This window comes from Physeter macrocephalus, chromosome 18 (genome assembly GCF_002837175.3).
Source record: "Physeter macrocephalus isolate SW-GA chromosome 18, ASM283717v5, whole genome shotgun sequence".
Taxonomy (NCBI): Eukaryota; Metazoa; Chordata; class Mammalia; order Artiodactyla; family Physeteridae; genus Physeter; species Physeter macrocephalus.
In genome coordinates, this window is record NC_041231.1 from 96382686 (window position 1) to 96397026 (window position 14341).

General features: G+C 44.5%; 1 protein-coding gene across 16 annotated transcripts in view; it reads right to left on the reverse strand.

Annotated features, from left to right (window-relative positions):
• MYLIP (myosin regulatory light chain interacting protein) overlaps window positions 1–14341 on the reverse strand; it is a 130965-nt gene that overhangs the window by 104627 nt on the left and 11997 nt on the right. For 8 of the 16 annotated variants that reach the window (XR_008615725.1, XR_008615726.1, XR_008615720.1 and 5 more), the window contains exons 3-7: window positions 13032–13217; window positions 11281–11478; window positions 10333–10497; window positions 8930–9350; window positions 6234–6651 (exon numbers count right to left, since the gene is read on the reverse strand). Coding sequence is in view for 1 of the 16 variants with exons in the window: in XM_024122037.1 (XP_023977805.1) it covers window positions 6562–6651; window positions 8930–9350; window positions 10333–10497; window positions 11281–11478; window positions 13032–13217 (1060 nt within the window). In the remaining 15 variants the exon portion in view is untranslated. Of the gene's footprint in view, window positions 1–913; window positions 1097–3974; window positions 4243–4729; window positions 4891–5081; window positions 6652–8929; window positions 9351–10332; window positions 10498–11280; window positions 11479–13031; window positions 13218–14341 lie in introns of those variants that run through there. The other 8 variants (XR_008615723.1, XR_008615721.1, XR_003676693.2 and 5 more) reach the window with 4 other exon arrangements.

Genomic DNA, 14341 nt, shown 5'->3' on the forward strand with positions numbered 1-14341 from the left:
GGCACGTGGGATCCTCCCAGACCGGGGCGCGAACCCGGTTCCCCTGCATCGGCAGGCGGACGCGCAACCACTGCGCCACCAGGGAAGCCCCAGCCTCCAGTTTTAAACACAAAGGACATTTGTTCCATGAAATCATTGTATAAAGCTGGCCTCTTTCTGTTTTGAGTAATCATGAAATTGGGGGTGAAGGAGAAAGGCAACTCCACATTTGAAGCTACAAAAAGCCTGTGATTCATTTTTAGTCTCTTTATTAAGCAGCCTAGTCTCAGATAATTTGCAGCAAAGTTCTACCCTGGAGCAAGTTTCCTCAGTCATGTTAAATTCATGGGGAAAATCCTCCCAGGATTTAGAACTGAAAAATAGACAGCTTTAATAACAGAAACGTTGATGTAAAGAGCGGAGAAAGGCAGTATGTTCTAACCATTTAGGGAAAAAATGGGTAAGATGTTACTAATAAGCCCTGCTATATTTTTATCCTACCGTTTTCTTCATCTGAAGGAATAGTGACATGAGCTTTTAAACTCTGAATGATTATCTGACAGCTTCTATCGTTAGGACAAATTATCAGCAAGGGTTTTATTTCGCTGTTACCTTTACTCAAAACTCAGAGGACACGTGCTTACCGGAGCCCAGATGAGGAAATGAAATCTACAGACAAGAGTGCCATAAGCAGAACAGCAGAACCCAGCTACTTCGAGGTTGCCTTGGTGGACACTGTCCTTCTCGAGTGTGGCTGGATAGAGATGAACAGGGCCCACAGCAACCTCCTGGATGTAGCCCCAACCTAACTTCCAAGCCGCATCTCTCGCCATCCCCTCCAGCCACATACCCTATGTTCCAGTTACACCAAACTACCCACTGGTCCCAAATATGCTGCATGTTTGGACACTCTCCTTCCGCCCACATTTCCTACCTGGGCAAGTTTCAACTCATCTTTTAAGAGTCATCTGCGCTGTGACTTTCTTCCAGAAATCTTTTCAACCCCAGGCAAAGTTAGTGGCATCTTATTCTGCTCTTCCATAGTACCCAGTACCTGCTTCATTATGAGGTGTAGTGCACCGGCATTCTGTTTACGGTGTCAGTTCCCCCTGTGATCCTGAAAGGGCAAGGACTTCACTTAGGATAGCTGAACCCGCCAGTCCAGTGTTTCTCAACAGCAGCAATATTGACATTTTGGGCCAGAGAATTTCTTGGGTGTGAGGGCTGTCCTGTGCATGGTGGGATGTTTAGCATCATCCCTGGTCTCTACCCACTAAATGCCAGTAGCACACCATCCTCGGTGTGATGATAAAGAACCATCTTCAGACATTGCCCGGTGCCTCCCGGGGAGAAAATCAGCCCGGATGAGAACTACAGCTCTAGCCCTAAGAGAGAGCCTGATATATACCAGGTGCTTAATATATATTTGCTGAGTTAATAAATCAATGTCCAAGTTAATGAATAAAAACCGAATGAACCACAGATGAAGAAAGATCTTACTATATCTTTCACACACTCACCAAACTTAGGATCTTTATTCCAGAAGTCTCTTTATGACTTGGTTCTACTTTCTTCCTATTTTATCACCCTTTGTCCCTCACCTGCAGGCTCTTCCACATCCTCATGCTTTGTTTTCCTTCCCGCCAATCCAAATTCTGTACTGAATGCAAGGCAAAGAACAACCTATCTACTTCAAAAGCCTTCCCCAAATGCACCCCATCCACAGTGACTTCTTCACATTCTTTACACATTTATGAAAAATTTAAAGCATATATATTTGCATATATACATATATACAGACGTGTATGTGCAATACTATTGGTCTTAGAACTATTATCATCTTTTTGTTTCACACAAGTGTATAGGAGTTTTCTTCTCAACCAGAAGAATCGCTCCTTGATAGAAGGCTTGCTTATGCTTTTGAGATTTTTCTTCCCCTTAGCATTAGCACAAGTTTATGAACAACAGATGTTTAGCTTTTGCTTGAAGTGAATTTTCTTCCATAAGCATCTGGCAGGTGTGTTAAATCTGTGTAATTGGTGTGGTCTTGACATAGTTTTGTTTTTAAAAGGCATAGGGCTAACTCTAACATCTTGCAGTTTTTAAACAAACTCATTTCAAGGAGATTCTGCAAACATGAATAAAAGTAATTTGCAATGTTATAGGATTTCTGTGAGAAGGTAGTAAATATGATAAGCAATGAGAAAGGCAAAAATGGCTGCATTTGGTCTTAAATTCTGACTGCGCTCAAACTCCACGTAAGCTTCTTTTTCCACTGCTTGGTAAAACTATCTCAAAAACATCGGCTTCCCGGTTTATTCTGAGCTCTCTCAGCGCCAAAGCATCCGTTGCACCATCCTGCTTCAGGCTTACTTGCAGTGACTCATACATGCACTCTCCCAAGGCTTGTGTTTGGAAATTTGCTCAAACTTCTGGGCTATAGGGCATTTCTTTCTCACATTTTTCTTGGAAGAGTTCATGCTTTGCCCAAGAGTAGTCACCCGTGGGGCTTCTGATCCTCAGTGTTCAATGGCAGGGTTAAGGGGACAAGCCCAGAATGTACCCACACTGCATTTGAGCTCCACATCTGCAACAGGATCAATGTAGACATATAGGGTGGGGGAAATGTCTCTAGCTTCACCACTAATTTTTGTAACCCTTAATAAAAGGATGAAAGAATGCTTTTGTTCACATCTCATAGATCGTGACTTTTGGCAGAACAGCCTCTTGAGGCTTGTTTCTCCAGAGTTCCAACGCTGATTCCTCTCTGCTGTATCTTTTGACTCACCCTCTCCATGGCCCCCTCCTCTATGCCTACCGAGTCCTCCCATTTAAAATGCAGAACGCAAACGCTTCTCTTGAGCCCGCCTCCTCCTACGGTACCATCTTGACTTACTCCACCTTGTCACCAATGCATGTCGGCCCCACTTTATCACTTCCATGTCCCTGTCTCACTGTCATACACAGCTCACTACAATCTGGCAACCTTGGAGTATGCCCTCAATCTCAAAATACACCCACTCTTTCTTGGAACTTGGGACCACCTGATATTGCCACATTCGTACGGCCTTTTCTGGCCCTCCAGCTCCTTGACTCTGCTGGCCTGCCTGTGTGGACGGAGTGGACGCGCCCGTTTGAAGTTGTCTCCGAGCTTCGCTTTCAGTCCCTTGATTTTTCCTCGTCCCTTTGTCTTTCTCAGACTCCTTCCTAGTCTCACCGTCCACCTTAGGTCTAGGTCATTTCAGGGTTCCATCTTCAGCTTTATTCATTTCCCCCCTTAATGCTCTCCCTATGATGACTTCTTACATTGTCATGTCTTCAAATATCAGTTAAAGGTAATGGCCACTAAATGTTTCTCTTTACCTTTTCCATCCTCTGTAAGTTCCAGCCCAAGTTTTCAACAGACCCCAGGTTTGCCAGTCATCAAGCATCTCAAATGCATCATGTTCAAAACCGGATTCGATTCCCTTCCTACCCCCATGGCTTGCTCCCCTCCGTTCGTCCCTCTGTTAACGACTATTTGTTCCAAGATATAAGCAGAATTGGTGTATGACTTCTCTGTCTCACTAAATACTGCTCATACTTCCGAAGGCTCTTGATCTGTTTCATTTTCATGTCGAAAGATGATCAAAACTGAGTTCTTGCCTCTGTTCTCTTCCTGCTCTTGTGTATGCTTTCCTCTGTGGTTCCTTGCGTTCCCTGTGCAAGAAACCAGATCTGATTGCCACTCTCCCATCCCAAAAGTTCCTGGTTCTGAAGGCAGTGGAGAACCAAGTCCAAGTGAAGCCTGGAATTCAAGGTCGCTCACCATGGTAACTCTAACCCCGTTCCCTTCGGAACTTCATTTCTTACCACTTCACTGACCACAGGGGGGTGGGCCAGCCTCCCAAACTGCATTCTAACCCTGTATGCAACATATACTTTCTTTTCCACCGGGTAAAATTCAACTAGAATGTTAAGGCTCAGCTCAAAGGGTCTTTGTGAAGCACCCTTACCCTTGGCTCTTAAGGAGAATTAACCATCACCTTCTGTTCCTAACCAGCACTTTTCTTTTAGCTCTCTTAAGTCACTTTGTAATACATTAGTTTTCATGTTAGTCACTGAGCTTGAGGAGTCCATGGTGTAGTGCGGTGAACAATATCTTATCCATTTGTTGGCCTGTCATCCATCCATCCATTATTCTGGCCAGCATTTTGAGGCTACCACATTTAAGATCCCCTCCTCCAGTGTTAATATTCCATCGTTTTGAATATTACTTAATGTCTATATAGAGAGAAAATAGTGTAAATTACAGGTTTAAGTACATGACATGGGCATCCTGTATCATTGGTGTCTTGATCATTATTAAATTTCCAGTGCTCAATAATAACTTAGCAGGTGCTCAATAAATGTGTTGATTGAACAAATAAGTTAATTCCTAGAAACTGAGGGGAGGTCGACTTAGGTATAGGAATAGTGGAAAACAAATCTTGTTTTTCTCGATTTTTAAAAAGTTGTTTGCTTGAAATCATTGCACTTGTACCGAACTGAACCTCTGTAGCAGCTGAAATTACTTGACTGCTACAGGTAGTTCTGAGTTACATATGTTATGTGCACTGTTCTCTACTCCACAAAGTATTTCCTGAGCAACACAAATGAGCACACTCAGGGCAGTGAGGTCCCAGCAGCAGCAGGCTAGCCGCCCTACAGAATGCAGCCCTAGAGTCTGTAGGCTGAGGCCATCTCTGCTGGGACCCAGCCCGGCACTCACCTGTCCTGACCAGGCAACGCACTAGCGGCATCATCTGGGTTTACAGTTTTAACTTCCAACTTCGCCATTCCCTTCCTTCTCCAATACTTTACAGTCCTTTTCCCAATTTTTACTTTTCGTCTGCTTGCGTACATTACCCTATTTTCACCTACATTCCAATCCTATAAACCAGAAAACATAGATGAATGAGTAACTGGGTAAACAGTCTCCTCGATTAGAGCCAATATCTTAAACGTTTTCAAACTTTCCACGAAGGACCACGTTAGATGCCAACCATGACGTTATCCATGCTCTATTAAATGAATAAAATCTGGCTTAAATGACAATAACTGGGAAGATACAAACACCCGTGTTTGCTTTAACATCTTTATTATCCTGAATATAAAAGACAGAAATCCTTTAAGATATAACAGAGTTCTTTATATGTGAAACATTATTTTTTTACAAGTGAAAAAATAAATACCTCTTGGAATAAAGGCTTATATGCTAATATGTGCCATAAAAAAGTAGAGTTTTAATATCTGACAAAATGTCTGTGCAAAGAAACAAATGCATAAACACATTACTGCTACATTAAGGCAATATGAAAAGTATACTCAGAAATCTCAGTAAAGTGACAGTGTAGGTTTCTAGCTTTAACTTAGCTAGTATTGCACCCAATAAGGTCATCCAGGTTCCAGACATCCTAGAAAACCAACAAGCTGACCAGGTTCCAAAATGCCCAAATGGGAGTGGAAAACATGATTAAGAATATAGAAACAAAAAACCCCCGAAACCCCTCTAAAACATAGAGAGGGACAACAAAAAGTTAATACTTAAGCATTTACTACCAAAAAAAAAAGCTTACAATATCTAGGATACCTACGATAAGGCTGTAAAAGGCTTGATGGGCTCAAGCAAAAGCAACCCCACCGGCTGAAGCTGGAGCAGGGTGCGTCGGAGAACTCACGGACCACCCGTACTTTGTACACGGCGAAGCTTCATCTCAGCGAGCAATGCTCTTCCTTCCGAGGAACATGCGCTCCCTTTTCAATCTTAAAATATTCCACCAACTCAAGAGGCCCAAGGAGTGCTGACTACTCCACAGAAATCGTCTAACCAGACTGGTAGCATTTTATAATTGAAAGGCTTGGGGACAGGGTAAGGAGAGGGGGAAGGGGAAAGAATAGGAAACCATCCACATGGAGTGATCTGTTTTCCACTGGTCAGACTGGTTTAAATCTGACAACTTTGTGTCCACTCTAAAAAAGTCCCCGAATCGATTTTTAAATATGTTTACCTCCCAATCTTTCTTGAACCAGTTAGAAAAACAGAAATGACATTAAAATGACAACTATCTCTTTAAGAAAAATTTTCCTATTAAAAATGTCCAGAGCTCTGTGACCCGTACAAAAAGAACCAAGTAAATCCTTAAAATGAATTCTTACAAAATTGGCTGCAGGTAGGAAACTTACCTTGGGATACGTTAAGGAGACTTAAACATCATTTTCTAAAAGGTACTCACTTTTGGGCTATGCTGCCACTTAACTGACGTCAAAGATCTTCCTGATTTCTTTACTTGATCATAAAAAAGAAGAAAAGTCCAAGGAATGTGTCTGGGTCCCAGAGCTCTTCCTGGTCACCAACCCAGAGGTGCTGATTCTACGCATGGTACATTTTGGCGGTGAGGAGTAGTCATACTGTTTCTATTCTTCCTTTTTTTTTTTTTCCCCCCTAAACGTTGCATGGCAGATGGGCGTTGGAGTATTTATTCTCTCCACAATCTATCATGTTTATAGTTTATACCAGTGCAGTTCATGGAGACATGGCATATCTGGTAAGTGCACAGCAGATCAGATCACAGTCAGGTTGAGAAGACTGGTGTGGGTCGGCAGGTAGACGTGCTGGACGTGGTCCACCCGTGACCTGCAGACAGGACAGGACTGGAAAAGAGAAGCCGACAGTATGGGTTAGGACACTTCCAAGGATCTGTGTCTTCAGTGTTCACCCGTGGTACCTATTACAGTGCTTTTTCTAAATACGTTGTGGTCACAATTATTTCTAGCTTTCCACTGGGAGAGATCTTTGCTTTCTAACAAGTCTGACATTTTATACTTGACAAAGGATTAAAAATAAATACTAGGAAAAAGTATAAATGAATGAAATGAATCAGGTTTTCAGTCAAACTCTAAACAAGGCACCGTGAGTAAAGTGATTACTGAAGACTTCTTGCTGTGCAATGAGGCTGTGGTCCCTACATGGGTTGATTATGAAGTCTGAGGCAAGGATGCAGGAGACCCTTCCAGAGACTGTATCCTTGGCTCAGCTGGCTCAGGGTGCATCACTGGGGGACGCCACGTGGCCAGTGAGCACGGCTGCTCCTAGTGACAGGTCACAGCTCCACACCCCTGGCTGGCCTCTCAGCAAGCATGTCCCTTCCTCAGCCACACGGGGAGCCTTAGGCATGAGAAGCAGACTATGTGGATGAAAAAAGGCAAATCCACGACCACTCCTGGGGAAATAACTCGTCTTAGGAGCGTGATCTACTCTAAGGAAGGACCTGGGCCATCCTCTTGGCTCATATGTAGCCCTAAAAATAGTTCTGAAATTAGCAGCTTCTGAGGGACTAGATGTTATTTAGGGCTAATTTTACATAAAATTACAGTGACAGTCAGCCGACAGTTCTGGGAAATGAAAACAAATTGAAAATATTGTAAAAGGAAATGCAAGGTGCAAGAAAGAAAAAGATACTATGTAAGAGGTGCTTTTATTTTTTCTACTAATATTAAAATTAGTTTGACTTGCTAAGTGAGAGCTAATCCAAGGGGACCTAGGAGGCATAGGCAGTACTAAAAGGAAATTAATCACAAAAAGTTAGGCAACAACCCACCCATGGATAACTGAGAGTTAACTATCACTCAAAACTCTAAGAATTCTTTCCCAAATAATACAAGTAAGTAAAAAAAGACCATCCTCCGAAGTGTCAAGAAGCAGTGACAACATGAAAGGGAAGAGAAGGAGGTGACCAGCCCCCAGGAGGCCTGGATTCCAGTGCCCGGCTCAGCCACTAACTAGATGTGGCACCTTGTGAATCTGAACCTCATATTCAGGACTTGAAAGAAGTCTGTGATTTAGTAATTACATTGGTTTTTTTTTGTTTTTGTTTTTTGCGGTACGCGGGCCTCTCACTTTTGTGGCCTCTCCCATTGCGGAGCACAGGCTCCGGACGCGCAGGCTCAGCGGCCATGGCTCACGGGCCCAGCCGCTCCGCGGCATGTGGGATCTTCCCGGACCGGGGCATGAACCCGTGTCCCCTGCATCAGCAGGCAGACTCTCAACCACTGCGCCACCAGGGAAGCCCAACATCAACATTTTAATGCAAATCTAAACATAACACACTTTTTATATAATTTGTGTTGTTTAAATATTACATTACATATATTTTCCCATCATAACTTGTAGCCTTTGTAGTTAGCAACTAGCTGGACATATGGGAATAATGTATTATAATTTATTAATCATCCTGCTATCATTGCTCATGTATTTCTTTCCCGGTGATGTGCTGTTTTGAAATATTTCCTTTAAAGAGCATTTTCTTCATTTGAATGAAGCATACTTTTTTTTTTTTTTTTTTTTTTTTTTTTTTGCGGTACGCGGGCCTCTCACTGCTGTGGCCTCTCCCGTTGCGGAGCACAGGCTCCGGACGCGCAGGCTCAGCGGCCATGGCTCACGGGCCTAGCCGCTCCGCAGCATGTGGGATCTTCCCGGACCGGGGCACAAAACCGTATCCCCTGCATCGGCAGGCGGACTCTCAACCACTGTGCCACCAGGGAAGCCCGAGTAATTACATTGACATTGTTGAAAAGAGTGTGCTAATCCAAACTGTTTCCAAAGGGCAGCACCTTCCAACTCACAAAGACCCTCTGGATGGAGATGGACATTCTCCATCTGTGCCTCCACAAGTCAGCACCTGGCCCATGCCAGCCGGCTGACCCCTCACCTGGAGCCAGGAGGACCCTCACCTGGGGCCGGGAGGACACTCACCGGGAGCTGGAAACGCCCCCTCACCTGGAGCCAGGAGGACCCCCACCTGGAGCCGGGGGACCCCCACCTGGAGCCGGGGGACCCTCACCTGGAACCGGGAGGACCCCCACCTGGAGCCAGAGGACCCTCACCTGGTGCTGGAAACGCCCCCTCACCTGGAGCTGGAAAGATCCTCACCTGAAGCTGGGCGGCGCAGCCCTCGCAGCACACAGTGTGGCCGCAGGGGCAGAAGGCTGAGTCGATCTCACTCTCGCAGCACAGCACGCACAGCATGGCCTCCTTGAGCTTGCGCAGCTTCTCCTGGAGGGCCCGGGTCTGCTGGCAGCCAAGGCCCTCGCAGCTGCCGCAGCTCATGCCGCTCTCCAAAGACTTCAGGGGAGAGTTTGGGGGACTGGGGTCGCTTCTCGGCACGAGATCCACCACACCCGCGTTGTACAGAGCCCTCCTGGCGTGGTCATATGCCTCCTTGGAGGTTCTTTTAATATCGAAGACATACTTCTTGCCCAGGTTGATGTTTTCGTTCAGAAACAGAGAAGCCAAGTGGCCCTTCAGGTCTCGGCTGTACTGCATCATGACGGCACTGGTCACCGTGTCGCACCTATGGACAGAGATGGAACACCCACCTCAGTACTGACAGGCCTGGGCGTCCCCACAAGCCAGACCTTAAACACTGCTGTGAATAAGGATGCTCATGGGAGCAGACATTAAATATGCTTGTTTGTGTGCTTGAAAATGAATTCTTCCAGTTTCATAGGTGTTAGGTATTTCAATGATTCTACCTCTATGCTTCTCAAGTGTCTCCAAAGGAAGGACCCCTGATCAGGCAGCTGTGAACCAGAGGGCACCTCCACCTCCAGGGACAGAACTACAGTCCAAAGCAGCTTATGGCAATAAAAAGGAAATTTTTCTTTGTAGTCTTGGTTTCATGTTAAAAATTTCTACAAATTTTCCATTCTGCTCCACAATGTGTGTGTCTACTTTAACATAAAAAAACGGTTGGCTGCCTGCCAATTAAACTTCTTAGCTTTTAAAAAACTTTCCAAATATTTGAGTCAAATCACAAGTCTACTTTAAATAAGCACCCTTGGAAATAAGGCTATCAATACAGTTATCGAGACATCCTCACTACACATGAGGATTCAGGGTAGCAGCTCTCCCAGGAAGGAAAGACGACTTGGGTCATCCTGCGGGAAAACGGCAAAAGCAGTGGCTGAACAGGTCCCACCGCTCAGTCACCTTGGGAAGGGGGAGCTCTAAGGAAATGGGCTAAGAGATAAGCAGTAGAGCGAATCCATGCATCTCACACTCTCTCTCTCTCTCTCACACATACTCACACACACACACACACACATACATACACACACACACACACACACACATCCTGAGGGAAAAGCAGGATGATGTTGAGAAGGACCCCACTGCTACGGTAGAAATGAAGGGTTAGAAAACAGCCAATTTCTTAAGCTCTGTACAAGGTTCATTGACACAGTGATACCAGGAACCAAAGGAGCCTTGCTGTCACCTGGAAACCTCAGCATTGTGGCAGACGCTGGGGTTACAGGGTGCACAGGGGTACGTGCCTGTAAAAAGCATGCGTCTCGGTGATGGCTCGGTAGAGCCCGCTGGCTGCCCTGGTGCTGATCATCTTGAACAAGAGCACGATGCTGTTCCCAGACTCCTTGGTGATGGTCAGGTACACGTTCTTCCCTGACTGGGTAGCCATCTGCACGACAGGGTAAGCGATCCTGAAAGGTGGGAAGAGAAAAGTGAGCAAGCCCAGGGGAGATGGGTCACCGTGTGTGTGCTTCTGCAGGGTTCCCATGTGCTCAGGACCCAGCCATAAAGCCAGACACTCTGCCTGGGACCATCAGATAAGCACTCTGCTCCCTAGGTATAAAGGCTCTTTGAAAAGAAGTTGGAGAGGAGCACTGGAGCAAGTTTTGGAGTGAGTGTGAGTGTGTGAGTGTGTGAGTGTGTGTGTGTGTGTGTGTGTGTGTGTGTGTGTGTGTGTGTGTGTGTGTGTGTGTGTGTGTGTGAAATGAGATTTTTATAGCCGTGGATGACATTTGAAAACTATTGACTCTGTCATATCAGTACACTTGAGCTTATATTTTAAAAAAATATTGGAATGGTTATCAAGGCCTGAATAAAATGAATGTACCTACCCAAGAAGAAAAGGAGCAGAGGAGCAAGTGAGCGAGTGTGTGAGTGTGTGTGAGTGTGTGAGTGTGTGTGTGTGTGTGTGTGTGTGTGTGTGTGTGTGTGTGTGAAATGAGATTTTTATAGCCGTGGATGACATTTGAAAACTATTGACTCTGTCATATCAGTACACTTGAGCTTATATTTTAAAAAAATATTGGAATGGTTATCAAGGCCTGAATAAAATGAATGTACCTACCCAAAACTAAACACATTATTCCTAAAGGCTGACTGTCTAGTAAATCCCTCTCCATTTCCTATTTTCACCATCAGAGCTACAAAAGTACGTACACACGTAGGTCTAAACAAAAATTTAAGACTTGGGTTACCTATTAATTGGGCTGAAGTCATCTTTACAAATTGAGATTCCTTCAGGTCCAACCCCAATGAGGAGTTTCTGCCCTTCGCTGTCCCTCACAGAATGCCATTCTGTGCCGTAGTTTTCCATTGCCGACACAATCTGCAAAACTTGGTATTCAGCCGAAGCCTGGCTGGTCCCCTCCAACTCCTTATGCTTTGCCACAATGCTGCAAGACACCAAAAGGGCAGAGAGGCATACAGAGAGATTAACTGATGCAGTCTTCAGAGATAAATCGGTATCATTTTTACTAGTGAATTATACTGACACTGTCATTTACGAATCACAAAAACTCAAAGCTATATACTATTGATATTTCATTTATTTAGCAAACTTATTGTAAAATACTTTTAAGACACTGTTCAAGAGCTCAACTATTAAATAATTAGGAGAAAAAACTATTGGGGATGACAGACGGGGATGAATTAAAAGAACTATGGAACATCTCTAAAAATATACATAAGAAATTTATCTGTAGCAATGTCTCATGCCATTTGTCTAGATTTGCTTTCTAAGCTTCATTATAATATAGCATTATATGGGATTGATTAGGTCATTTGCAACTGAAAAATGCAGGATCTATTTTATCTATTGGGGCGGACAGCCTCCAATACCTTCTTTAAAGGTCCCCACCTCCTGGTATCCATGCTCTCGTGTAACTTCCTTCACTTGAGTGTACGCTGGAGTAATGACTTGCTTCTAATGTACAGAATACAGCCAAAGAGATGTGCTGTCACTCACTTCTGAGATTAAGTTATAAAGAGACTTTGAATCCGTCTTGGGTGTTTGCTCTTGCTCTGACTCAACTGCTCGTCCTTGGGGAAGCCAGTCACCACGTCATCAAACAGCCCCCCCGAAGAGGCCGCCGTGGTGAAGGCACAGGGCAGCCAATAAGCCACCTGAGCCAAACTGGAAGCAGATCCCTCCCTCATCTGAGCCTTCAGATGAGACTGAACCCCACCAGCAGCTTGACTGCAGCCTCCTGAAAGATCTGGAGCCAGAGAACGCAACCGGGCCACGGCCAGATTCCTGACCCAGGGAACTGTGAGATGATTCTGTTGTTTTAAGCCACTGAGTTTTTGGGGGCAACCCTGTTACCCAGAAATAGATAATTAAGACATCTTTGTTAGGTCTCTTGGTTTAATCCTTGCTGGGATGAAGAAAATGCCGATAAACATGACAGACGTTTTAAGAGATATGCATTCTTAAAAGGTCAGAGATTTTTATTTTTATTTTTATTTTTATTTTTTATTTTATTTTATTTTTTTTTTTGTGGTATGCGGGCCTCCGTCTGTTGTGGCCTCTCCCGTTGCGGAGCACAGGCTCCGGACGCGCAGGCTCAGCGGCCATGGCTCACGGGCCCAGCCGCTCCGCGGCATGTGGGATCCTCCCAGACCGGGGCGCGAACCCGGTTCCCCTGCATCGGCAGGCGGACGCGCAACAACTGCGCCACCAGGGAAGCCCCCCTGGTCAGAGATTTTTAAATTCCTGTTATATAGTATTTTGTATAAGGGCCTTTATTTGTGTGGATTATGTTTTGTGTTTATCAGTTTCTCAAAGAAAAGGCTAAGAATCTTTTGAAAATAGTTGGTTATACCGGGCAATGGTCTAGTCTCAACCTCACAAATTACCTGCATCTATCAGAGTTTGATTTTCTTCTGGAAATTCTTATAAATTTGCTACATCTATGACAATAAACATGAGCCTGAACTGCAGCCTCACCTGCTCAAGGTGGCACTGGAGAGCTCCTTGGCACACAGCTCCTCATAGCTGTACTTGGCCGTGTTCTGGGTATGGTCCCCAAACTTGGTCTGGGCCAGGAGGGCACTGAGTTCCACTGCTTGCTCTGGTGAACACTGGAGGTGGCCTGCCAGGAGGGCCTCCTTGATATGCAAGAAAAAGATATGCCTGCAAAGCAATGGGAGAGTGAGGTTATGCTGGGCCACTAACCTGGTATCGGACCCAACTGCTTAGCAGTTTCATAATCCCATTTAAGTAAGGGAAAGAGAGCAAGGAAGACAGCTACCTTAAAAATGCGTACAGTTACAGACCTTTTTTTATCACGAGTAGTAAGGCAAAATAAGTCTAAGGATTAAGTTTCTCTGAAATAAGAAGGCTTAACCCAAACAAAACAAGTCTAACTATGACAAGTCCAGTAACATTCAAGTTACAAAATGTAAAATAATTATATACATGTTTCTGCATTACACTATTTAAAAGAAATTATCTTAATCAGAAAAACTTTATCTTGATGTGTAATTATTATCTTAAGAGCCTCACCTTTATTCAAATGATGCTCAAATCTCTAGTCTTAACCCCAACTTCTCTCCTAAGGATCATATTCAAATATCCAAGTGCTAACAGACTTCTCCACTGGATGGTCTTCAGTATCCCAATTTCACCTTCTTCAAAGCCAAACTTTCTCCCCAAACCCACTTTTTCTCCCAGTGGAAACCAGAGACTGATTTGTTATTTTCACCACAGACTCACTTTTGACTCGTCATCTTCCTTCTGTCTCTGAAAACTCCTTAAATCCAGTTCCGTTTTGCCCATTTTTACCTCCTCTATCCTACTTGCAGCTCTCAACTGTCAGAGAAATTAAAATATCCTCTAAGCTGATCTCTCTTCTGGACTCTGTGACTCCATCTTCCAAGCTGCTTGCTTCTGATATAAACTTGCTATTTCTCTGCTCAGAATCCTTCAAAGGATCCCCACTGTTTGCCAAGGAAGCACACGGTCAGCATGAACCCAGGGTTCTCCACATCTGGCCCCAGATTTCCAGCCACATCTCCTGTCATTCCCTCCAGCCACTATGCCCCAGGAAAGGGACAATTCCTCCTTCTGGAAAAACCAAGCAGATTCACGTCCCCACGTCTCTGGTCTTGCTGTTCCCTCTCTCCAGAAGGCCACTCCTCCTGTCCCCTCATTTGGATACCCTTTTGTCTATATCACATGCAAACGATTTATTCCTCTATTATAATATTTGACACGTTCTAACTTCTAGTACATTTAGCTGCACCTAAGCTGACTTC